Raw genomic sequence first — 27,453 nt, forward strand, 5'->3', positions numbered from 1 at the left:
CGCAAACTGCCTGAATACCAGGAACTCGGTGAAAATACATGCAAACAAATATTCACAACACTGAATTCTGTCTTATGAACTATAGTAGTAGAGGAGAAATGGGGATGGTGGTGTCTGCTTGAGTGAATCTTGCAGCATTCACAGAGGAGATATTTGAACACTGCCATTCACTTGAGTTCATTGAGGTGCCAGTCAGGAAAAGGAGTCTATGCAAAGGCGAGAAAGAGATGTACAGCAGTAGATGGGCGTGAGACACAATTAGAAAGAAGTAATCAAGGGTAATGACCCCCCCACCCCCACCTCATGGCCTTAGAATAATGGGAAATATGCATCATCAATAGATTGCAGGAGAGTCTGGTGTGAGGAGAAGAAGCTATTGATTCGTGCACATTAACTGGTCTAACCTGACAGGATTCTCAAGAGGCAGGTCAGGTGGTCTGGTATTCCCATCTTTTCAGAATTTTCCACAGTTTATTGTGATCCACACAGTCAAAGGCTTTGGCATAGTCAATAAAGCAGAAATAGATGTTTTTCTGGAACTCTCTTGCTTTTCCCATGATCCAGCGGATGTTGGCAATTTGATCTCTGGTTCCTTTGCCTTTTCTAAAACCAGCTTGAACATCTGGAAGTTCACAGTTCACGTATTGCTGAAGCCTGGCTTGGAGAATTTTGAGCATTACTTTACTAGCATGTGAGATGAGTGCAATTGTGCGGTAGTTTGAGCATTCTTTGGCATTGCCTTCCTTTGGGATTGGAATGAAAACTGACCTTTTCCAGTCCTGTGGCCACTGCTAAGTTTTCCAAATTTGCTGGCATATTGAGTGCAGCACTTTCACAGCATCATCTTTCAGGATTTGAAATAGCTCAACTGGAATTCCATCAACTCCACTAGCTTTGTTCATAGTGATGCTTTCTAAGGCTCACTTGCCTTCACATTCCAGGATGTCTGGCTCTAGGTGAGTGATCACACCATTGTGATTATCTTGGTCTTGAAGATCTTTTTTGTACAGTTCTTCTGTGTATTCTTGCCACCTCTTCTTAATATCTTCTGCTTCTGGAAACAACAGTTAGAACTGGACATGGAACAACAGACTGGTTCCAAACAGGAAAAGGAGTACGTCAAGGCTGTATATTGTCACCTTGCTTATTTAACTTATATGCAGAGTACATCATGAGAAACACTGGGCTGGAAGAAGCACAAGCTGGAATCAAGATTGCCGGGAGAAATATCAATAACCTCAGATATGCAGATGACACCACCCTTATGGCAGAAAGTGAAGAGGAACTCAAAAGCCTCTTGATGAAAGTGAAAGAGGAGAGTGATATAGTTGGTTTAAAGCTCAACATTCAGAAAACGAAGATCATGGTATCTGGTCCCATCACTTCATGGGAAATAGATGGGGAAACAGTGGCAGACTTAATTTTGGGGGTCTCCAGAATCACTTCAGATGGTGACTGCAGCCATGAAATTAAAAGACGCTTACTCCTTGGAAGGAAAGTTATGACCAACCTAGGTAGCATATGCAAAAGCACAGACATTACTTTGCCAACAAAGGTCCATCTAGTCAAGGCTATGGTTTTTCCAGTGGTCATGTATGGATGTGAAAAATGGACTGTGAAGAAAGCTGAGCACCGAAGATTTGATGCTTTTGAACTGTGATGTTGGAGAAGACTCTTGAGAATCCCTTGGATTGCAAGGACATCCAACCAATCCATTCCAAAGATCAGTCCTGGGTGTTCAGTGGAAGGACTGATGCTAAAGCTGAAACTTCAATACCTTGGCCACTTCATGCGAAGAGTTAACTCATTGGAAAAGACTCTGATGCTGGGAGGGATTGGGGGCAGGAGGAGAACGGGATGACAGAGGATGAGATGGCTGGATGGCATCACCGACTCGATGGACATGAGTTTGGGTGAACTCCGGAAGTTGGTGATGGACAGGGAAACCTGGCATGCTGCAGTTAATGGGGTCTCAAAGAGTCAGACATGACTGAACAACTGAGCTCAACTGAACTGAATTGAACCTGACAGGTTCTCTGCCTGACACCATTCCCAAAAGTCACTAATTATTTGCTTCTTATTTTGATAACAATTACTATATAATACAGTTGCAACATTTTCTCTTAGCAATTTTTAAAACTGTAATATATTTATTGCCAAAACATCAAACTATATACCTGTATAATTTGGCCCTCACTCTGCTTTACACGGTAGTAAGTAGGGGACCATAAAAATGACTGTGCAAGCTGACATTGTACAAAGTGCTCTTAAGAGTCAATGGGAGCTATTAAAAGTGTTTCATGATCTTTAAAAATTCTGTCTAAACATTAAAGAATCATGTCTGCTATGTACGTGTGTTAAGTCACTTCAGTTGTGTCAGACTCTGGGACCCTATGGACTGTAGCCCACAAGGCTCCTCTGTCCATGTGATTCTCCAGGCAAGAATATTGGAGTCAGCTGCCATCCCCTCCTCCAGGGCATCTTTCTGATCCAGGGATCAAACTGGCATCTCTTACGTCTCTTGCATTGGCAGGGGTGTTCTTTACTACTACGGCCATCTGGGAAGCCTCAAAACTGTCATTTATAAATGTACAAGCAAACAAAAAATAGTAAAACTAATAATTATCTAGTACACTACAATTTAAAACTGGAAACCATTGAGAACTGAGTGTCATGTCTCTTGGTAAAACGCATCTGAACTAGTACAAACAGTCCCTGCCTTCTTCTCGTCATATATCTTACAATAAAGAGCAAGTATACCTTGGTGAATTGTCATACTTTTTTTCTAAGTTTGGATCAGCATCCAGCATTTTACCCTTCCAATGTTGTGAAATATCTCAGAAGGTCCCTGTAATATGAACATTTGTTCTGTCACCGCCTTTGTGGAGGCCTCTTCATCCTCACACCCGCTTTCTTCATTTATGCCTTCATCAGGTTCCTCTGACTGTGTGCTCAAGGTCTCTTAAATGGCAGCAGTGCCAACTTTCTCCCGGTCAGCTGTTCGTCTACAACTCCATTCTTGTTTTGACTCCCCTTTCACTGTCCCTGTTATCACAGTTCATTGATTTGCTACGTTTTCATTTTGGTTGGCCTTTTTGATATCCTCTTTGGATTATCCAATCATGTAAAATGTCAGGAGACTTCCCTCATGGTCCAGTGGTTAAGATACTGCCTGCCAATGCAGGGGACATGGGTTCAATTCCAAATCCAGGATTTGACTTCCAGTAGACCTTGAGCCTTATTATATATTCATTGTAATATATTAGCATCTTCTAAATGACATACCCACAGGTGCCATGACTTCTTCTTCTGGGTCACTACCAAACCAAATGCAAACCACAGACTTCCTTCCATTAGCACAAAACAGGGTTGACATCTTGTAAATGTAACATAAAAAGAATCATGCAGCATATACCATTCCTGTGTCTGAATTCTATCATTCAACATCATGGTTTTGAAATATATTCATTGTTGCATATATCATCACACTCATGTTGCTACATCACAGTTTAGTTGTCTGTTCTATGGCTCATGGCTATAGACCATGCTCAGCTTGAAGCTATTGTGAATATAGCTGCTACAAACATCTTTTTTACATGTCTTTTGCTAGGTTGATGTACTCAGTTTCTTTTTAATTAATTTAATTGGAGTTTGATTTACACCTAGGAGTGGAAATGCTGAGTCATAGAGTAGATATTTGTTTATCTTTAGTAGATACTGTAGTTTTCCAAAGTAGATGTATCAGTTTAAACTCTCACCAGTGGGACTTCCCAGGTGGTCCAGTGGTTAAAGTTCCACCTTGCAATGCAGGGGACATGGGTTTAATGCTTGGTTGGGGAACTATGATTCCCACATACCTCACAGTAACTAAGTCTGCTTTCCACAACTACAGAGCCTGCATGCCTCATATGACACAGCAAAGATCTGGTATGCTACAACTAAGACCCGACACTGCCAAATTAATAAATAAATATTAGAAAAGAAAAACCTCCCACCAGCAATATGTGCAAGTTCTGATTACTCTACATGTTCTTCAAACTTGTTTTTGTCATTAAAAGAAAATCTTAGACATCTGCTGAATTTGTAATGGTATATGTCATCGTAGCTCTAATTTGCATTTTCCTAAAGATTGCCGTTTCTGAGCACATTTACATATGCCCATTATAAATTTGGACATAATTGTTTATGAAATGCTCACTTAAGTCCTCTATCCTTTCTTAAAATTAAGCTATCAGCATTTTACTTAACGATGTGTGAAAGTGTTAATCACTCAGTTGTGCCCGACTCTTTGCAAAACATGGACTGCAGCCGTTCAGTCTCCTGTGTCCATGGACTTCTCCAGGCAAGAATACTAGAGTAGACATTCCCTTCTCCAGGGGAGCTTCCCATTCCAGGGATCGAACCCAGGTCTCCTGCAATGCCAGCAGATTCTTTACTGCTTGAGCACCGGGGAAGTTGGAGTTATATTTATATTCTCTGGATACAATTCTTTTGTCAGATGTGTCTATGGCAAACATTGTCTCCCATTCAGTGAATTCTCTTTTAATGTATCATTCTTTCTTGGTTCTCAGATCTTCATTTCTGGATTTATTTTCTTTCTTGAAGTGCATCCTTTATATAGTTTTGTTCTGAAGTCAACTGATTGTAAGCCCTCCCTGTTTTTGTTTACTTGTAGAAGTTTCTTTATTCCTACTTTTAAAAATTATTTTGGTTCATGGATGTTAAGAGTGTCTCCCCCATAACCCTTGCTTCCAGCTTCTCTTTTGGTCTTGGTAAAGTTTATTGTTTGCCCGGCCTTAACTTGGTAGCCGTCTTCTCAAATTTCACTTATATCATGTGTTGGGAAATTGTTTTTTTTTTTTTTTTGTCCTTCCTGAGATATTTTGTACTTTAATGAGAACCGATTTTGTCTACTTATTCTAGAGAGTTCTCAAGTATCACCTCTTTGAATATTGCCTTACCTCAGCTGAGCGCTAGTCTCCCAATTTCTCTTGCTCTAACTCTAATTAAATAAGTGTTATTGTTGTTTAGTTGCTAAGTTGTGTCCAACTCTTTTGAGACCCCATGAACTGTAGCCTGCCAGGCTCCTCTGTCCATGGGATTTTCAAGGGAAGAATATTGGAGTGGGTTGCCATTTCCTTTTCTATAATAAATATTATGCCTTCTAAAACTCATCTGAATGTCTCTTAATATCTCTTTTATACTTCATTTTGTCTTTTTTGTTGCATTTTGGGTGATGACTTAATTATTACTATCCTTACAATCTTCTCTCCTGTTGCGCCTAAACTGTTTGTCTAATATTTTAAATGTTTATTCTATATTCTTACAAGGACAAGACCATTAGAATAAGCTTCTGTTTCAGACTGTCAACCAATATACAAGACACATTAGGCTTACCCAGCACCAAGCTTGCTTAGCTTAGTGAGGGGTAAAAAACACGATGCAGAGCAAGAGAATCCTGGCAGTATCTCGTGTGCACTGTCATAGCACTGTTATCAAGAAATAACAAAAAACATTAAGAGTGTGAGTCACATCAACTATAAAACTCCTAGAGGAGAGCATAGGCAAAACACTCTCAGACATAAATCACAGCAGGATCCTCTATGATCCACCTCCCACAATTCTGGAAAGAAAAGCAAAAATAAACAAATGGGATCTAATTAAAATTAAAAGCTTCTGCATAACAAAGGAAAATATAAGCAAGGTGAAAAGACAGCCTTCTGAATGGGAGAAAATAATGGCAAATGAAGCAACTGACAAACAACTAATCTCAAAAATATACAAGCAACTTATGCAGCTCAATTCCAGAAAAATAAACGACCCAATCAAAAAATGGGCCAAAGAACTAAATAGACATTTCTCCAAAGAAGACATACAGATGGCTAACAAACACATGAAAAGATGCTCAACATCACTCATTATTAGAGAAATGCAAATCAAAACCACAATGAGGTACCACTTCACACCAGTCAGAATGGCTGCGATCCAAAAATCTGCAAGCAATAAATGCTGGAGAGGGTGTGGAGAAAAGGGAACCCTCCTACACTGTTGGTGGGAATGCAAACTAGTACAGCCACTATGGAGAACAGTGTGGAGATTCCTTAAAAAATTGCAAATAGAACTACCTTATGACCCAGCAATCCCACTGCTGGGCATACACACCAAGAAAACCAGAATGGAAAGAGACACATGTACCCCAATGTTCATCGCAGCACTGTTTATAATAGCCAGGACATGGAAACAACCTAGATGTCCATCAGCAGATGAATGGATAAGAAAGCTGTGGTACATATACACAATGGAGTATTACTCAGCTGTTAAAAAGAATTCATTTGAATCAGTTCTGATGAGATGGATGAAACTGGAGCCAATTATACAGAGTGAAGTAAGCCAGAAAGAAAAACACCAATACAGTATACTAACACATATATATGGAATTTAGGAAGATGGCAATGACGACCCTGTATGCAAGACAGGGAAAGAGACACAGATGTGTATAACGGACTTTTGGACTCAGAGGGAGAGGGAGAGGGTGGGATGATTTGGGAGAATGGGAATTCTAACATGTATACTATCATGTAAGAATTGAATCGGCAGTCTGTGTCTGACGCAGGGTGCAGCATGCTTGGGGCTGGTGCATGGGGATGACCCAGAGAGATGTTGTGGGGAGGGAGGTGGGAGGGGGGTTCATGTTTGGGAACGCATGTAAGAATTAAAGATTTTAAAATTTAAAAAATAAAAAACTAAACCTGAAAAGAAATAAAAAATTAAAAAAAAAAAAAAGAGTGTGAGTCACATCAGCATAGGGAAGCTACAGAGACTAAGGACCCTCAGCTTAGTTACCTAAAGGGCATTCTTTGGTGTGGCTCCAATACATAAAAGAGAGAGTATGTAATAAACAGAATATATAATATATATAATAAACAGTGTGTAATAAACTTCTACTTACCAAAGAAGCTGAATAAAGTACACTTGATTCAGTCCAGACTTAAATGTATTTTAAATTTTTCACAATTTATAAAGTTATAAGTAAAACAATCCAGTAGATGTCAGTAAACACTGTTTGTAGTTGAATGAATTTATTTCTTTTTCAGTTGTACAGTACAGTAGGTATTGAATCTTTTTCAATATACTGTCTCCACAATAGCTATAAAGAGTCGTGATTTTACACTCTTAATAAAATATTTGAGCTTCCCTGGTGGCTCAGTGTTAAAGAATCACCTATCAAAGCAGGAACCACAGGAGATGCAGATTCGATCCCTGGGTCAGGAAGATCCCCTGGAGGAGAAAATGGCAACCCACTCCAGTATTCTTGCCAGAAAAGTCCCAAGGACAGAGAAGCCCAGTGGGCTAAATGGGGTCACAGAAGATTCAGACATGATTGAGTGGCTGCACACACACACACACACACACACACACACACACACACACACACACACACATAATAAACAATTGTGGCAGTCATGGATATTGTGCTTAGATTTAAAAATAGTACAAGTCCTCTTAAAGTGAAAAAGTGAAAGTGAAGTCGCTCAGTTGATTCTGACTGTTTCCGATCCCATGGACTGTAGTCTGCCAGGTTCCTCCATCCATGGGATTACCCAGGCAAGAAGTTGCCATTTTCTTCTCCACGGGATCTTCCCAACCCAGGGACTGAACCCAGGTCTCCCACATTGCAGGCAGACAGACTCCTTACCATCTGAGCCACCAGACAACACATGAGTAGGTCAAGTAATAAAGTCTTCTAGGTCCAGTCTCTCTCTCAGTGGGTACGCTGATTCCACAGACGCTACTAGCAGTCATTTCTTCATTTCTCAAGTTATAATCAAAACACATATACATAATGGCTCATAAAACCGCAGCAATGGTCCTTTGGGCTGTGGAGAAAGGACTCATGGAGTAGAAAAAAGCTGAACTGAATCCCTTAAAAATATCTTCACTTACTTCTGGCCAATATGGTGATGATAAACAATATTGTATGTCAGTGTACTGACAGAAATCAATGCCACTCTCAAAGATTTCAGGATGATACGTAGCATGTTAGATAGAAAAAAATTATTAGGGAGAAAAAGAAAATGGGAAGGAGACAGGAAGAACCAGGTGGGGTTGGGTTTGAGGTTCCACTATGAGGCAGTGTGGTCAGGGCAGGCATTTGTATGATGAAACCTGAGGGAAATGAGGGACTGACCTGTATGGCTATCTGAGCAAAGAGCTTTTCCTGGTGGAAAGAAAGCAAAGGAAAAGGCCTAGAGGTAAGACTGCCCAGTCCTGTTGGATGAAGAGTGAGGTGGCCAGCATGACTTGAGCACAGTGAGTGAGAGGACAAGAAGTCAGAGAAGTAACAGGAACAGATCGTGTAGGGCTGTGCAGATCATTTCAGGAATTTTGGCTTTTACTCTGAGTGAGGTGGGAAGCGACTGTGGTGTGAAATACTATGTTCTAATGAGATCATTCTTAGTACTGTGTTAAATGGTGGTGATTGCAGCCATAAAATTAAAAGACACGCATTCCTTGGAAGGAAAGTTATGACCAAACTAGATAGCATATTCGAAAGCAGAGACATTACTTTGCCAACAAAGGTCTGTCTAGTCAAGGCTATTGTTTTCCCAGTAGTCATGGATGGATGTGAGAGTTGGACTGTGAAGAAAGCTGAGCGCTGAAGAATTGATGCTTTTGAACTGTGGTTTTGGAGAAGACTCTTGAGAGTCACTTGGACTGCAAGGAGATCCAACCAGTCCATTCTGAAGGAGATCAGCCCTGTGATTTCTCTGGAAGGAATGATGCTGAAGCGGAAACTCCAGTACTTTGGCCACCTCATGCGAAGAGTTGACTCGTTGGAAAAGACTCTGATGCTGGGAGGGATTGGGGGCAGGAGGAGAAGGGGACAACAGAGGATGAGATGGCTGGATGGCATCACTGACTCGATGGACGTGAGTCTGAGTGAACTCCGGGAGTTGGTGATGGACAGGGAGGCCTGGCGTGCTGCAATTCATGGTGTCGCAAAGAGTCAGACACAACTGAGTGAACTGAACTGAACTGAAACAGGAAAGGTGAGAATGGTTACAAGGTTACTGCAGAACCCCAAGAAAAGATGATTGAACGTGGGCCTGAGCTGTAGCAGTAGAAGCAGTAAAGAGTCAAACTGCAAATTTTTGATCGTAAAACAGTTTTCATTCTCTTGGGCTTGAGTTTCTAGTATTCCAGCCTATTGGGATATATTTGGATTCTGACTCTTCCTTCCCAGGGGTTTTACATACTCTTTTCCTTTTAGAAGCTGGTTGTAACTTAAGCCTTTGGATAAACATTCAAAAGCCTCATTAATATTGACTTTGATCTTAAAACAAATACTTTTTATATTAAAGTATTGGTTATAAAAACCAAACATGCCTCAAACAACACCTTCCTTTCTTCATTTCTCACCCCCTTTCCATCCCCTTCCCCAAACTGTTTAATTCAGTTAGCGAGAAGGCAGCATTGATTGTTGGAGGTCTTGGCGTCTATCTATGCAGTCCCATCATACCGTGAAAACTGATCACTGTGCTCAGCACTATAGGCTCTCAGATGGCTCAGCGATAAAGAACTGGCCTGCAATGCAAGAGCCGCAGGAGATGTGGGTTCAATCTCTGGGTGAAGATCCCTCGGAGGAGAAAATGGCAACCCAGCCCAGCATTCTTGCCGGGATAATCTTAGGGACACAGAAACCTGTTAGGCAACAGTCTATGGGGTCTCAGAGAGTTAGACAGGACTGAGCTCAGCCCTATAGGTCCTTGGTTGTGGGTGGCAGAGTGAGGAGTAAGCACCTCCCTTCTCCTGGCTTCTTTAACACAGGTAAACATGTTTCAAGCGTGTATTTGTACTCCTGTCTGACTCTGTGACCCCATGGACTGTAGCCTGCCAGGCTCCTTTGTCCAGGGAATTTTCCTGGCCATGAATACTGAAGTGAGTTGCTGTTTCCTACTCCAGGGGATCTCCCTGACCTAGGGTTGGAACCTGTATCTCTTGCATCTCCTGTATTGGCCAGTGGTCTTTACCGCAGTGCCATCTGGGAAGTCAACACAGGTAAACTTTTCCTTGAAGAACTGACTTCAATCCTAGTTAAAGAATATTATATCTGCTACAAAACGATAGTTATTAAACATGACAGAGAACATACACACATGCAAAACAAAATTTATTTTCAGTCTTCCAAAATCTTCCATAGGTGATCATGAAGTATATTATATCTTTCAAGTTCAAGGAAGCCAGAAACACAGTACATAAAAGGACTTGCATTATTAGAAACGTTGTATATGATTCACACTAGATAGCTCTTGACGATTTACAACTGAACTAAGACATGCATTCTCTTGAAAATCTAATCAAAGAATTGTACTTACTTAAAGTACAGACTAATTGTTCTCATATAACATATAAAAATACTAACCATTATTATTTGAAAATTAACAAACTGGCCTGTGAGTTTCAAGAATTTGCCAAAGTTGTTTAGAAAGGATTCTCAGGAGACTTCAATAATCAAACGTGGGGACATAATCTTTTAAAAGTTCTTGTTTTTATGGGCACAAACAATGAAAATACATAAAAGTGAAACATCAGAAAATTTCAGAAATCATAAATAACAATATATTACCATATCAAATCATATCAAATCATACCCAATAATCCTTAGGGTACTGGAAATCAGAGTCCATTTCCACTTAAAAAGGAAGAAAAAAAAGGTACAGAGAAGCAAGTTAAGTCAGAATATAAGCATTTATGAAAATTTCTCATTATAATTTTTTTCTGTTAAAAAGTTGTTTCATGATTTGTCTTCATAAACTAGTACTAAAAGAGTGAATAATTTCTATACATAATATAAAATAATTAGGAGATATGAGATTACCTATATTTTTATATACAGCGCTACCTATGAACCAAGTCCAAAGTGGGCCATTAAATTCCTGTATAATACCTGTATGGCTTCCCAGGTGGCTCAGTGGTAAAGAATCCGCCTGCCAATGCAGGAGATGCAGGAGACACAGGTTTGATTCCTGGGTTGGGAAGATCCACTGGAGGAGTAAATGGCAAACCACCCCAGGAAAATTCTTGTTTGGAAAATTCCATGGCAGAGGAGCCTGGAGGGCTATAGTCCATGGGATCACAAGAATTGGACAAAACCGCACACATGCATAATTCCTGTATAATTCTCTGTCATGCCATTTTGTTAGAGGCAAAATAATGTTGTCCCTGTATACTTAATACATAAATGATATATAAAGGAAATGGCTTCCATACAATCCTAATAAACATTTATCTAAAGGGTTATCTAGTGTACACTACATAAATTAATAAAGCATATTATCAGATCTTTGGTGATATTGCAGTAATGAACTCTGGTTATTAAGGCACAGGGGGAAAAGTTATGGGAACTTCCTGGAATTCACAGCGTTTTGACTGTTAAGTGTCAAACACACTTTTCGCTATGTATTTCTAAAACTAAATGAAAATGTGAAGTCAAACTTATTTCCACAGCTCCAAGGGAATCACATAAGAAACCTGGTTATTTTATTTTTTTATTTATTTAAAAAATTTTTTAATTTATTTATTTTTAATTAATTTATTTATTTTACTTTATAATATTGTACTGGTTTTGCCATACAGTGACTTGAAACCTGGTTATTTTAGATCACTCTCATATAATTATTTTTTGTTATTTTTAACAACAATGATGATAACACTTAAAAAATGGCAAAACAAATTCTAAGGAAAGTGAAGATATTTGGTGAGCTTTTATTCTATTTTAAAATTTTTCACTAAGAAACTAAAGTACAAAAGTAATTTTCAATTGCTTAATTGTCAGTAGTGGGAATATAAATCACACACAAAAAATGTGTGTATGAAATAAACATGTCCCAAGAAACAACAACAAAAAAATACATGTTAGATTTTGGCACAACAGTATAGACTGTGAACTTTATATCCTAGGTTTCTCTTTAAGTTTTATCTGTTAAAACTTTTAATGTTGTCTTTGCTTTTGCAATGATCCAGACTCCTTTCGGGGCTATTTTTTAGCTAGAAGGCTAGGCTTGCTTTTACATTGCAACATTTATGTTCACTGCCCAAGTGGCTTCTGTCATATCTCATTATTTTTGATGTTCTTCAGTTTTGAAGATTTCTGTAAGAAAAAAAAGATTGAGAGGTCCATCAGAGACATGTATTAGAAATAGTAAAGAAAGAAACTACTTGCTTTCAAGCACTGTTTGTAGGACACTCACCTGCCTGTAAGTTTTTTGAGAACAAGAACAAAATAAGAACCAAAACAAAACAAACAAACAAAAAACCCAAAACTCCAGGAACTAACATTAACCCTTCAAAAACAAAGTAGATATTTCTGTGAGATAATACATTAAATTTGTTAAGTGTCTTTCAGTTTACAAAGTGCTTTTCTTTGTGTTTTAGTTTATACTTATAAAAAGTCTTTTATCTGGTAATGTAAAGTAAAAACCTGACTCCAAGGTGAAGTTAAGAGACTTGCCTAGCAATCACACAGCTAGTAAGAGGCTAGAGCTTGATTGTGCTCTAAGAAATGTCCAATTGCAGACCTATCACCTCAGCTGTGACACAATGGCTATGCACTGGAGTCCAAATATAGTGGAGGAGAAAAGGGTACCTATAATGTTAAATGAAAAAAGCCAACAGGTCTCAAGAAAAAGCTGTGCAGTCTCGAGTTTCTAATAAACATGTGCACAGACTTGACGTTAAGACCTCATATACACCCATGGCTGATTCATGTCAATGTATGGCAAAAACCACTACAATTCTGTAAAGTAATTAGCCTCCAATTAAAATAAATAAATTAATTTTTTTAAAAAGACATCATGTCACACTCTCAAGGAAAGTATGCTACCCTGCACTCTGTCTGTATTCAGGGAAGATGGATGCTTCTTTCCATTATGGCTTTGTGGAGCATGGGGCATAGGTGGTTAAAAAAAAAAATTCTAATGGCATGAACTATAATGGTCGAACAGGACAGAAAACTGATCATTTCTTTCACCTGTGCACTCCTCATTGTACTAGTGATCTACTATTAAGTGCTTAGCCTCGTGGACCTGGAGAGGAACACTCAGGTTGTTGCCCTTGAGCGTTCATTAGCCTATGACTTCCTCCCTACCTCCCTTCCTGCTTCTCCTCTTCCTTCCTTTCTTCCTCCCTTCCTTCTTGCCTTCCTGTCTCCTCTCCTCCCTCTTCCCCTTCTTCCCTTCATTCCTTGTTTCTTCCTGCCTTTTATTACTACACACTGGCTCTATAACCTTAAGGAAGTTACTTAACCTTTGTGTACCTTATTTCCTCATCTTTGAAAACAAGGTGGGGGGAAGGGACAATGCCTATCTTACAGGGTTATGACAAAAATCAAATGAGTCAATAAATGTGAAAGTTTTATATTTTGCAATAAAGAGGTTTACTGTTTCATCAACTGTTACCTAGTTTTACTATCTGTGTAAAATATAAGGACAAAACATGCAATCTGTGATCTCTGGGGAGTTCACAGACTAACTGGGAAAAAAGAAAGGGGATGTCAAGCAGAAAAAAGTGGAATTTCTCCACACATCATGCTAATTCCCCTAACAGCCTAAATTTATTTTCTTCCATCAACTCCCCCTCAGTGCTAAGTGAGGCTGGGGGCTGGAAGGTGGGGTCGGATGAGAGGAAGATCGTCTAGACCCCATGCTCTCTTTGATTTCATTCTCTCTCCTCGTCATTCACCGTCCCCTTTAGATTTTCATGTCTTCCTTTTATCACAAACAGCAATAAAACTACATACTGTGGAATATATATTATAGATAAAAGAACACAGGATTCTTAGGCAGTATGCCCAGATATAATCCCCACTTCCACCACGGACTATCTTTGTGACTTTATCTGCAAAAAAGGGTAACAACCAATCTCTCTCACAGCTTAGCTTTTCCTAAGGGGAGAGGCTGGGGAGGGCAAATGAAACAGATACACTGTAGCACAGAGAAACAATCTGAAGAACTCAATCTGAATCCTGATTCTAAGATTTACTGGCTGTGTGTCTTGAGAAACCTCTGAATTTCATTTACTCACAAGTGAGTAAGTTTTGGTAGCAATAACAGAATCATAGCATTGAGGAAATAGCAAATGCAATAACGGACCTGCAAGTGTTTTGTAAAATGTAAAGTGCAACAGAAATATTACTTGCTATTACTATCTCATAGTCACACAAGCCTGTAGCTTGAAAGTTCAATCTGTCATCTTGACAGTTATTAGTCTCACTTTCCCTTTTCAATAAATTGATTTAAGATAGTACAGAGTTAAGCAGAAAAATGGGAGGGGAGGAATTAAAATAATTAAATTATCTCAATGTAAAATAATAGGATTTAAACAATCTTACTTTTGGAAGGGAACTTATAAATTGCCTCTCTCTGCCTGAATTAGCCCCATCTTCCACCCAGGGCAGGGATCCCCTCAATGATGCCTGTGCTTTAATGGCCAGCTGAAGTTAAGACACAGCTGATTTCATGTTGAATAGAAACTTTGTTCTTTATTGAATTAAGTTGCAAGAATTCTCAAAATGTGAAGGAACTGATTTTTCTGACAATTATTTAGGTTTTAAAATTCAAATTGATTTAAAGCTATCAAACCTTTTGGCATTCATTGACCACTCCTTTGGAAAATGTCACCAAATTAATTTGGAGGTGATGTTTCTTGCCTTGAACTGAATACTGACTGATTATTTTTGAAAATTCATAATTACTTAGATGATGATGTTAACTGAAGGCTGTGGAATCATGTACACTCAGTTCCTGGGAGTTCAAGCCAGATACTTCATCCACAGAAGAACAGACACAGAATGAAGTTTTATTTTGTTTTGTTTTTCTCTCAAAAATGTGTTCTTCAATAGAATAGTCCTTCAATAGTCAGCGTCTATGTAAGAACAGACGACTGTTTAATCCACAAAATGAAGCTTTAAAAATATGTAAGAGTAGATGAGATATTTTTTAAATGAGAGTATTAAAGTCAAAGAAAGTCTCCATTTCATCTGATTTTTGAGGAATCCAGTTCAGGTAGCTCTAAAAATTCTTTCAATTCAGTTCAGTTCAGTTGCTCAGTAGTGTCCGACTCTTTGCGACACCATGAACTGCAGTACACCAGGCCTCCCTGTCCATCACCAACTTTACATTCTCTTATCAAGCTGATTTTTCCCAAACAGTTAACTGAACCAAGGCTAGTCATGCCCTGCATTTTCCCTTTTGAGAGCTTTGAGTGTCAGTTTCCTCAAACTGCTCAACCTTATGTTGAAAAGTAAAACTTGTAGTAACCACATCTACCTGCTCTAAGAAGCACTTTTTTGTGACACTTTTAGAATCTTCCAAACATCTTCAACTGAATTTTCACCCATGTACCCTTCCTCTACTTACTTTCCTTTGGCATCATTTGTAACTAAGTTATCAGTTGAGAGGGAAAAAGGCAAATGATACAAATTTATTCTTCTCATCTCTGGTGGTTACAAGATATTAGGTCATTTTTCAAAGACAAGTCTTATACTCCTGGTAATTGTCTTTGCATGTTTGATAGATGTCACACATAATCTGTCGAACAGAATGGGAGTCTGGGCTTCATTTCTCTATTCAAGAAATATTTATTGAGAACTGGCAGTAAGCCAGGAACTCTTTTAAATCTAAGGACAGAGCAAATGGATAAAAATTCCTGTCCTCATGAAGCCCACATGTGGGGAAGATGGCTCATAATCAAAATCAAGAAGCAAGGTGTGCGGCCTGTGAGATGGCATAAAGGAGATCAGTAGGCCCCGATGAAGAGATCACAGTGTCAAATAAGGCATTCATGGGAAATGCCAAGAAGGTGATGGCCAAGGAAAGACCTGAATGAGACGAAGATAAAAGACATGCAAATTTCTAGGGGAAAGAGTATGGCACTTAGAGAAAATAGCCTGTGGTGTGTTGCGGATGGAGTGCCCCTAGCGTTTCTGAGAAGCACCTGGGAGGCCAAGGTAGACAGAAGTGGAGAGACCCCCAGAGGATTCTGAAGAAAAGAGTTACATGATCAGATTAAGGTTTTAACACATTCACTCTGGCTGGCCTGCTGAGAATGGAGGATACTGAGGCAAGGGCAGAAGCAGATTGACTAGTTAGGAAACTAATACAAGAATCCAGATGAAAGATGATGATGGCTTGGACAAAGTTGATGGCAGTTAACTAGGTGAAAAAAAAAAAAAGATAAATTCTTAATACTGTTTGAGGATAAAGCCAATAGGAATTGCTGATGGAGTAGGTGATGAAAAGGGGAGAAGAGACAGGTTGTTCATAATTTTCCTACTGTATTACCTTTCAAAAGTGTCATCAGACTGCAGTATAACAATCGCATAAAAACACTGAAATCAGTTCAGTTACTGTTCTTTCTTGAGAACTTCTGAATCAGACTCTCTAGAGCAGGGGTTAGCAAAGTTTCCTTCTAGAGGGCCGAATTGTAAAACTTTTAGGCTGTACATATGGTCTTGGTCAAAACTACTCAATTCTGCTGATACAGCACGAAAGCAGCTACAGACAATGTGCACATGAATAAGTGTGGCTCCGCTACAGTAAAACTTCATATAAAAATTGAAATTTGAATTTCAGATAATTTTCATATGTCAGAAAATATTTTTATTTTTCAACCACTTAAACATGAAAAAAACAAGTATTCTTAGCTTGAGGGCAGTACAATAACAGGCAATGAGATGCATATGACCCACCAGAGGCTGTCAACACTAGTAGAGAGAGAACATCCCAAGAATATGTATTTTTAACACGCTCATTAAATGACCATTTTATGTACAAGAACTTAGAGACTCACTGAGACAAATTTTCAAAGTCATCTGTTCCTTTTTGCTTTGCTTAATTTATTGGCCAAATTAAAGATGGGCCTTGTGAATGAAATAAAAAACAGAATTTATTGAAATAATGGGTAAAAGAAAGTCCTTTGCCAATAAGAATAAAAGATTAGGAAAAAAGGGAAAGGAAATTTAAAATGATAAGATTAGAAGTTATTAATAAGGAAAATTAGGAAATTGGGGAGAGGCTCAAAAGCTCATTATTTTTAAGAAAACTCTATAGTTTCAAAAAATGCATTTACCATTAAAAAGGATCAATTAATGATGTGCATATGACTATATAAAGGTCAAAGGCAAAGACCAACATACAAATCCAATCCCTTGTTCTATCCATGTTAAAATAGTCACTGGTCATTAAGAAAAATATTATTTTTCCATGTGAAAGAATAGCACTTTTCTCTGCTCTGTGCACACAGCTCTTGTCTGCTGTATCAGGTCTGTATCTGGTCTCACTTATTATGAGTTTACACTGTGACATCTTTTTCCTATTTTATAACAGAAAAATGATATATTTGCTTTAATTAGTTTTCTTTCTAGTGTTACACACAAATTATAAAACCATGTGGGGAAAACAATAAAAAAGTGAATATACTTAAATAGATTTGTTAATTATAATCATACTACTGAAAGAGTGATCATCCTGGACTTAATTGATTTTGTTTCTTCATTTTGTATCTCTCAGCTTTATCTCTACTTTGCTGCCACCACTTTTGCTGACAATCTTCTTTGTCTCAAGACTTAATTCACCAAAATTTTGTTTCTGAGATGTAAGTAAGCAGAAATTGACAATTTTAGAGAAATAACTTTTAGTAAACTCAAACACAGTTTCCAACCTGAATAGTTAGATCTAAAACTATTAGCAAACACCTTTTAATTTTTTAAGAACTAATTTTTGAAAAAAAAAAGTTCATAAGTATCTAGTGAGCATTATGGAAAGTGTGAGTGATGATGATAAGAGAAAGGAAATGAAGAGTAATATTTCAAACAGGCCATCTCAATAAGGTGTCTTCATCTCATACGCCTAACACCTAAAGCCAATAGATTAGGCAGCTAATCAAATCTCTAATAGATTAACATGTCATGGTTACTATTATGCCACACCAGTCAATATGCAGTAGGTGCTAAACGAAGACTATGATAATATGAATAATTTTCTAGTGTCTACTCTCTGCCAGTCTCATTATATAATTTCATATGAGGCAGGCATTTTTATGTTTATTTTACAGATAAAGAAACCAAATCCCAAAGAAATTCAACATTCTTTGAATTAGAATTCAGTCTTGGGTCTGTCTGGTGGCAAAGCCTACATATTTCCTCTATACGCCACCATCTCGCAGAATGTTTCCCCAGTGGATAATGTTCCTACTGAGGCACAGTCTGAGGAGAGAATGAAGTGGAGAGAAAAGAAAACAAAAAGGTTGCGTTGCCTGGAGAACTGTTTTTCCCTTTCAATATGGTATATAGTTTTGCTTTTATAATTAACATTCTGCTGATGAGATCTCCCATTGGTGAAGGCTGACAAGTCAGATTCTCCATGAAGAGCAAGCACTGCAGGAAATAAATTAACCTCTAGGGAAGAAGAGGGGAAGGCTGTCAGCACTCACACAACTGCCTAATAGGAAATGATGTTTCAGAATTGTTCAAAGAAAGAAATGACTGTGGGTTCTCCTTCCAGGATATTCTTCAACATTTGAACCTTCCAAAAAGAGGGAAATATTAATAGGTTGTTATAAAAGGAAGAGCAGACTTATAATGTTTTACTTTAGGCTGCCAGTGTTTCTAAACTGAAAACCGTATTCCCTGGAAACGTGAGAGAAATGCTACTGGTGTCATTATTTTGTTTATACTATGAAAAATCTGCCCTGATGTTAAGTAGAAGGACAAAAGATATACCAGATTTTTGGATTACCAGTTTGAAATTATTCAATATCTTAAACAATGATTTTCTAGTCTTTAGGAGTAAAGGTAATTATTGTGCTTAAAGTTACATATTACCTAGAATAACAATGAATTATTGAAGGCTGCATTTAATAAAACTGAAAAACAAGGATATATTTTATTATTTCTAAAGTGTCTACCTCTAAATAACATATATTCAGTCATTCAGTCAAGGTCTTTAAAATGGAACCCTCACCCTATTTAATTCTCAAATAGTTTTACAGAGAAGTTCCTATGCTTTGATTCCCAACATATAAGTAAAATCTGAAGTTTAGAGTAAACATTAACATTGAACTAAAGCTCAATATAAAGAATTCTTTAGCTTCTTATAAATCCATTCTTTCTTTCTAGCTTCTGCCATGACCTTAATGAAAAGCTTTTCCATGAAACTTGTTTCCTCTTATCTGTTTAATTTACCGTAAGTATGTTTCTAGATGTGGTGAATCGTTTCTATGTGAGTCTTAACTTAGAGATGAAGGTCCTAACTTATAGTGTCATGACTCTATGATATCAGAAAAGACCATCTAATCACATGCTTTTAGAACTGATAGGACATCAAAATTACCTGGGGCACCTCATTTTGATGAGGGAAATCTAATTCAGAAAAATGAAATTTCCTGTGAAAGGCTGTACAGCTAGGATGTACAGCGCTGGGACCAGGCCTTACTATACCCGAATTTTGTTTTCTGGCCCAGGGATCTTCTCATTACTTGACAAGTCTAACTAATGGAGGATGAGTCATGGCTTGGGTTTAATATAAAGATGTAGGGTAATTAGAATATAGTCGGAGCTTCAAAAGCAAGGAAATTCCATTAGAGAATGTTGATCAGAAGAGTACAAAATTTACTCAGTAGAGAACATTTACGTGGGGTAAAACCAAATATATAAAGGAAAAAAGATAACCATCTTTCTGTTTAGCCAGTCAGATCACCAGAAGCAATCTCTGCAATTAATGTGTGACCTACACAATAACCAGATCCTTCTCACAACTAAATGATAATCCTCTGATATTATCATTTAGTTTGCTCACAGTCATGTCCCCTTTCCAAAGGCAGCTGAACCCAATGATGGACTGCAGCAGGCGGCATGAAAACTTGGCCCCCTTGTCCTAACACAGGACAACTCAGAAGAGCCACTCCAGTTCCATAGTTCCCTGTGCCATCAGCTGAGGTCTTTCTTGGACTCTATTATGATTTCACTTCTCTGTCTGCCCAGACCGGCTTTCATTCCTCAACCTATGTGTTGTTCCACAAAGCACTTCTTAATAAACTTTCCATATGCAAGTCGACCCTGGAAACTGGACATGAAACAAGTAGCTCAAAACAAACACTTGTACTTAACACGTGTCATGTCTTCAAAAATAGTGCTGTCACTGATTAACCGTGGAAACTCTGCTCTTCTTGAGCTACTGCTGCTGAGGTAAGGAGGGGGAGGAGTCCTTTAGGGAGGCTCAAGGCTTCCATGTCTCTGCAGGATCACATTGCTTCAAAGATTCAGAGGATCCAGTGACACATCTCCAAAAGCTTTCTAGTCACTTTGCATGTACATAAGATTCACAGAGGCCATGAAATTCCCAAGAGGATAGAGTTCTCAAAGGGAAATACTATGGACAGAAACTCAGAGACTATAAGAGCCATATCAAGTGGTCAGAGCCAGCACTTTGCAAAATGTACTGTCAGGAGGCAAAATTTTCCTTAGCCATCAACTCAAAAATATCCAGACACTCATTATAATAGCCATAATCCAACTGGAGTGTATTATGTACCGTACTAATCTTGGGCTTCTCAGGTGATGCTAGTGGTAAAGAACCTGCCTGCCAATGCAAGAGACTTAAGAGATACAGGTTCAGTCCCTTGGTTTGGTGTATCCCCTGGAGGAAGGCATGGCAACCCGCTCCAGTATTCTTGCCTGGAGAATCCCGTGGACAGAGGAGCCTGGCCAGCTACTGTCCGTAGCATTGCAAATAGTCCGACACTGAAGCGGCTTAGCATGCAGGCGTACTAATTTTAACCTATTTTATCTCATGTAGTCATTGAAATAGCCTGTAGTGTAGCACTATTATTAACCCAATTTTACAAATAAAGAGATAGAGATGTTAGCAAATTGTTTGTGGTACACAGCTGGTGAATGCAGTAGCCAACGTTTAACGTTTAGCCTTAGGTCCAGAATCCAAAAGTTAACTACGTAATCATCCTACTTGCAGAGAACTGTTCTTTTGGTAATTTATGGACAATAAAATGTGCAGACTTAATAATAATGTTCCCTAAATAAGATATGGGCCTTGTCGAACAGGCAGAGTGAATCGAGGATCCAGAGAGGAAGGTCATCCCTGAGACCTGGTGAGGTATTTTCATCAGTTTCTTAAGCAGAGAGGAGCTGGGACTGACAGCACCGATCCTGTGGTAGAATTTCCTGTGCTCCCGGCCGCAACAGAGCAAACTCTCATTACACAATGTGTTCAGCCATTTAGAGCGAATCTTCTAGTCATCTGTAGTGAATTTCAAAATAAATAATTCCCTTCAGTATAATTATTAGATACAGATCTGAAATGGTTCCACTTCATCTAACTGAAAGAAGAAGGTCTGGGTGTCCAGAAGGAGCAAAACTGGAGAAGCAGCTCCCCTGTCTTAATAAGGTTTTGTTTGGTTTTGCTTTGTTTTCTCTGTGATACGCTGCAGAGACTCTAAAACTGCCATTCTCACCCAAAGAGAATTTACGAAATAACTGACTTGGGTCTAAAATTTGAAAAGAGGAGAAAACTCAGAAAAAGTATGATTTGTCCATCCTGAACCATCAGGTAGTTAATGAATATTCACAGATGAGCTACTCATTCAAAGTACAGTAAATGTTAAATATAGATCCAAAGGGGCTTCCCTGGTGGCTTAGATGGTAAAGAATCTGCCTGCAATGCAGGACACCTGGGTTTGATACCTGGATTGGGAAGATCCACTGGAGACGGAGATGGCAATCCACTCCAGTATTCTTGCCTGGAGAATCCCATGGACAGAGAAGCCTGGTGGACTATAGTCCATAGGGTAGCAAGAGTCGGACATGTCTGAGCTATCAACACACACATAGATTCAAAAGCCTATTTTTACTGAAGAAAATACATGAAGTTTCACAAAACAAAAGTGAATTTTGAAAAATTATGTTTCTGCTTTACTTTTGTATTCTTATTATGGAACTGTCATACAATTATAATTCACAATGAAGATAGACTCTACAATTTATTGTAATTTCAAATGGGAAAGCAATAGAAAATATTGCCCAGATACACATACTGTGTAGTTTTTAACTAAATTCTTGTTGAAATTAATGTAAGAAAGCAAATTTCATTTTACTCTCTTGAGTAAAGTTAGTAAGTCTCACTTGCCTAGGACCATCACTTTAATTCCAGGTCCTCTTTTTTCTTAAACCATCACTAACAGGCAATAGGTTCAAAGCAGTTCCTGCCCTGGTCTGTATCATACTCTGCACTGATTCATTCACAGCACAAACCTGGAGCTGTCATATAGCATCCCAGGAAGATTCACACACAGAAGATCAGATAAGTTTTCCAGTGATTGAAACAAAAACTTTGATCTCAGCAATTGTGTTATCTGGTACTTTTTAGGATCCATAATCTTAAGGAAAAAAACAGTTTCCAATGAATTAATAATAGCCTGAGACTTAGCACACTGCAGCCAATTTTCGCTGCAGTAGTTGTTTCTTTTATAGTCACACTTGGTTAGTATTTGAAATTTGGAGGAATTGCAATATGCATGGTTTTCAAAGCCCTTTACAGAATTTCATTTTTATCATTCAGAAAGAGTCAATGAAAAGGTAATAAGAAAAACTCTATGGGATATTTTTATAGGAGTGTCAGAAGCCAGTAAGTTAACTACATGAAAGAACCCAGATTGCACAGTCAGAGTTTGAGCAGAAACACTTCAGAGACTTTATATCTAGTATTTTGACTTTTACATGCCCTTGGAGGAAAAAAGAGTGCTGGCTACAAAATCAAATAAGGAGGGGAAAAGAACAAACCGTATGCTTAAGCATAATTACAGTTTCAATTTTTCTGCAAACGAAATGTGAAGTTTCAAAGATAAAGTGTAATAGAAATTGAGCTTCTTTGGTGTGTTTAAAAATATTGCCAAGAAAGAAAATTCTCATTTCCTTTGCTAACTTATCCCAGATTTCCACAATATGGAAGTTAGTCTGGGTAACTTAATTGAATGCTATCAACTTCTTGACAAGTCCATTTGCTCTTGTTTTGCTTCTAGTAGAGATGAAAAATATCAGAACACCGTCTCTATAAACTAAACTATTATAATTCAAGTCTGCATTAGGCTACCCATCTGACACTTTTTAAAATTAAAAGCATCTCAATTATCTTGACCTCTTCTCAAGCTATTAATCCTTCTTGTTAAATCTAGCAAACATTTAGCAATATTATTGTCATGATAATACAAGCAGTATTAGAATAAAAACACTTCCTTGGGCATGAAAATCATAAATGAGAAGAAAAATCTAATAACAGCAAACAATGAACAGATCTTTTATCAATGTGAGTGTTTAATATTATGCTTCACTTAAAACTAAACTTCAGTGAGATTCACAGGTCAGGGTTGTTGCTTTGACTGAGTCATATATTCCAAACAAAGTGGTAATAAGAATCTGTATATTTTGCCTTTGCCATAAAGGTAGTTGAAACCAGTATCACAGGCTTAACCAACCGGCGGTTGCATCGGTACCTGTTACTGCAGTTGCCTCAGTCTTTTTCTTCTCTTTCTCCAGATCAGCCAAATCATTTTGACAACCAGCTCGTACTTTTGAGTCCAGACCAGCTTGATTTGAGTACAGTTTCTTGGATCTGTCTACGTGGACACTCTGAAATGACACAGACCAGAGTGATTGATTTTACAAGTAAATTATCGGTCCAAAATAAATGCTTCCTAGTGTATGACAAGGATACTTATCATATGGCGAGTTATTTCTGTATATCTGAAATCAAACAGTCCATATGTCAAAGTAGGTTACAGATTATATCTTCATCAATATACTTTGGTAATCTAGGTGTTGAATTTTTGAGGCAATCTAAGTGATTCAAGTAACAAGTCCTCTCAGACACAGAATATTATCTTCAAAACCCATTTGTGTACATTACTTTCTTATGAAGCTTATAAAATATTGTTTACTTCATTTTTATTCTTAATAATTTAGTAATGCAGGCTTTCATTATGTTACATAATTATTTATTGTATAATGAAGAACAGGTTTCACTTCTGTATTATCTACATCTTTTATATTATAAAACTAATCACAATATTTACTTTAAAATAACCCACATTTTTATCAACATTATCCAAGTATGACAAAGCTTCTCTAGTCAATTTTAGAATGGTAATTCATCATAACAATGAATTATTAAGGTAAAACATCAATGGACTCTAAAACACATCTCACATATAAGAAATGTCATAGTGTCTGATGTTGCCCTGACATACTGTATGCTTCAAAAGAATCATCAGATAGGAGCAAGCGCTAAATTGAATTTTCAATTTAAATAAGAAATTGAATTTTCAGCACATTGCTCCTTACTGAAATTCAGATTAGAAGTTTTTCAGTTTGAATATGATTACAAAATATTCAGAGAGTCATGGAGTCAAAAGTAGCCAATCAATTTTGGCCATCCATACTAGCCATTTTGGCTCACTAAAGAGTAGGATGATGAACAACTTTCCTTAGGTTCCTCTTATAGACTGTATACAGCATTGAATTCATTAAAACTTCATTAAAAGCTTGAATCAAAGGCTTTTGAAGTTTGGGAAGAGCCAATAAGGAAATTAGGGTCCATCATAATTAAACAATATACCCAGATTAACAGAATGAACAGTGCCAAGCCTCAGGGATATGTCTCCCAACCCTTAGTCCAGTGCTCTTCCATCACTCGTTGATCTAGGTATTCACTCAATGGACTAGTTGTACCAATGGCTGCAAGTCTTGCTCCTCTCTGTATCCATGTCCTTCCTGTATGATTTTGCACTGCCTTCTTGCTCTTTTGATTTGTCCATGTGACTTTTGCTAGACCAACAGGAAATTGACACATGAGACACACAGTTGAAAATGCTTGCACAATTGGTTTTATTCATTGGTGTCTTTCCCCTACATCGTGAGAACATGCCCAGACTAGCCTTCTGCAGGTTGAACAGGACAGAAATTAGAGTCAGGTTACCCCAGTCATCCTGGTTGAGACAACTAATGGCTAGAAGAGTCTTAAATATTTGGTCAAACCCAACCAGATCAGCTAAAACTAACTTAGGTCAGCTGAATTCCAGAGCCTCATGAAAAATATGTTTTTATCTGGGTGCCGCTAAGTTTTTCTGGTGAATGAACAGCATTGTGTGACAATAGATAACTGGTACATCCAACAACCATTTATATTTAGTATCCCAGATACTGGGAACATTGGGAGAATATAAACATAAATATAAATAGTCTTAGACTCTAAGTTGTTCAGCTATAATTTCTTAAACCAGTAATCCCCAACTTTTTTGTCACCAGGGGCTGGTTTCATGGGAGACAATTTTTCCATGGACCAGGGTGAGGGGGAGTGGTTTCAGGATGATTCAAGGGCATTACATTTATTGTGTACTTTATTTCTATTATTATTACATCAGCTCCACCTCAGATCATCAGACATTAGATCCCGGAAGTTGGGGATCCATGTTTAGATCTCTGCCAACTATTTAGGCAGAGAATTAGAAGAGTACAGTAAGTCATTTGTTGATAATTCTCAAATTCCTTCTTTTTTTTAAGAGCTCTGCTTTGTATTGAATGTGTTACTAAAGAGGTTTAGTCAAAAGGACCAAAGCTCTTATCATCAGACTCTTCAGATCCTTCTATCTTTGCTTTTACTTCTTTCCCTCAGTAGGGGCAGCAGCGCCGGATGGGGCAGAACCTCCTTCTGGGCCTGGTCCACCAGCTCCCACGTTGTAGATGAGGTTCCTGATGCTGACACTGGCCAAAGCCTGTGCCAAAAAGCCTGGCCAATTTAATGACAAAAGATGGAATCCTGATGGTACTATGGGGAAAACTCAAAAGATCACAGCTTGAATATTGACATTTATTAACTAGAACTCAGCCACCGTACTTGTTTATATTTGACTCATCCACAGCCCATAAAAGCTAAGTCCATCACTTGATATGAATTTTTATTTTCAAGCCTGTAGTACCTCATATCCTGATTTTGAACTAGATACTTTGGAAAATATATTATTATCTCAAGTTATTAGATGAGTATTAAATCATGGTACTTAGTACTGAGAAGTACTAAGCAGTAAATTAGGTTCAAGAAGGAATGCAGTTTCCTGCTTTTTCATACCAAATTCAATTGATGACATTAAAACACTGAGGAGAAAATGTTAGAAAAGTTCATGCAAGTTATGTAACTAACGTATATCCCAAACTTCAGAGAAGAATGCAGAACTCAAATAAAATTCTTAAGCCTGAAAGGTTAACATGAAAGGCTGAGGAAAGAAAATGAACTCTTGATCAGAATGGGTCAATTATTATAAAAGCCTGGAGCTTCTTGGTGTAAACGTCTGGGCAGGTTGAACATTTTATATATCAGCATTTCAACAATTAAGAATCCGACTTTGCTAGAGACAGTACCCACATTTTGACCTCTTCTAGTGAAGCTCAGTGAAGCTTTCCAAGCTCTTCTTTGCTCTAGTTACTACAGCCAAGCTGTTCCTGGGTCTGAATGAAAAGGAAGGTACTCATCTCTTAAGCTACTAGCCCTGCCATGACATCCTCTAAACCCTGTTCACTTAGCCCTTCCCTCCATGTCCCTGAGTCTTCAAACCATCCCCAGGTATTGATTTTGTGCTACAGTAAAATTTCCATAATGCTCCATTTTTCAGTACCAATTGCTCTTCATTGAGCACCACTTCCCCATCCCACCTCACCCACCACCCACCACCCACCCCCTACCTCTTGCTCTGCCCCGTGGCTTTCTCTCCTTCTTTCCTGTCTCTCAAGTTCTTTCACTGTGCCTTCAGAACTTTGCTCTATGGTTTGCAAATTTCACCACATACTTAACTTTCTTTCAGAACATTGTCTCTACCTTCCAACCTTGACTAAAATTCCATTCTTCACTAAGGACAGCACTTCCATTGCAAATGACAATGGCTGCTTATTCCTCCATACCCTAGATACTTTCAGGTTGATGATGATCTGGCCTCTAGTGCTTATGTTAATTTGGTGTGTAGAATATTTTGAATGAGTTTGTGTGTGTGTTAAGTCACTTCAGTTGTATCCGACTCTGTGAGACCCTAGGGACTGTAGCCCATCCATGGGATTCTCTAAGCAAGAACACTGGAGTGGGTTGCCATGCCCTCCAATTAAATGAGTATAAGATTGAATAAATGGATGTCCTTACCTCCTTGCAAAAAATCCCTGTTGCTCTGTTATTCCTGCCATCCAGCTATGCACTATCTCCTTTATTGTTGGTACCATCAGTCCACTAATCTCTAGTCACAGTTCATTCTTCATAAAAAGACTGGATTATTTCTCTTCAAGCCCCACGATCCCAAGTGATGCTCATACCTACACAAATATTCCTTTCAGCACCCTGACTGGATCTC

General features: G+C 38.2%; 1 protein-coding gene across 3 annotated transcripts in view; it reads right to left on the reverse strand.

Annotated features, from left to right (window-relative positions):
• Positions 1–10,154: 10,154 nt before the first annotated feature.
• Positions 10,155–27,453, reverse strand: part of THEMIS (thymocyte selection associated) — a 207,191-nt gene continuing 189,892 nt past the window's right edge. For all 3 annotated transcript variants that reach the window (XM_042253441.1, XM_042253440.1, XM_004011308.5), the window contains 2 exons: positions 23,560–23,695; positions 10,155–12,151 (listed from right to left, as the gene is read on the reverse strand). In XM_042253441.1, coding sequence (XP_042109375.1) covers positions 12,120–12,151; positions 23,560–23,695 — 168 coding nt within the window. In that variant the 3' untranslated portion in view covers positions 10,155–12,119. The remainder of the gene's footprint in view (positions 12,152–23,559; positions 23,696–27,453) is intronic.

Source organism: Ovis aries, chromosome 8 (genome assembly GCF_016772045.2).
Source record: "Ovis aries strain OAR_USU_Benz2616 breed Rambouillet chromosome 8, ARS-UI_Ramb_v3.0, whole genome shotgun sequence".
In the NCBI taxonomy this organism is placed as follows: Eukaryota; Metazoa; Chordata; class Mammalia; order Artiodactyla; family Bovidae; genus Ovis; species Ovis aries.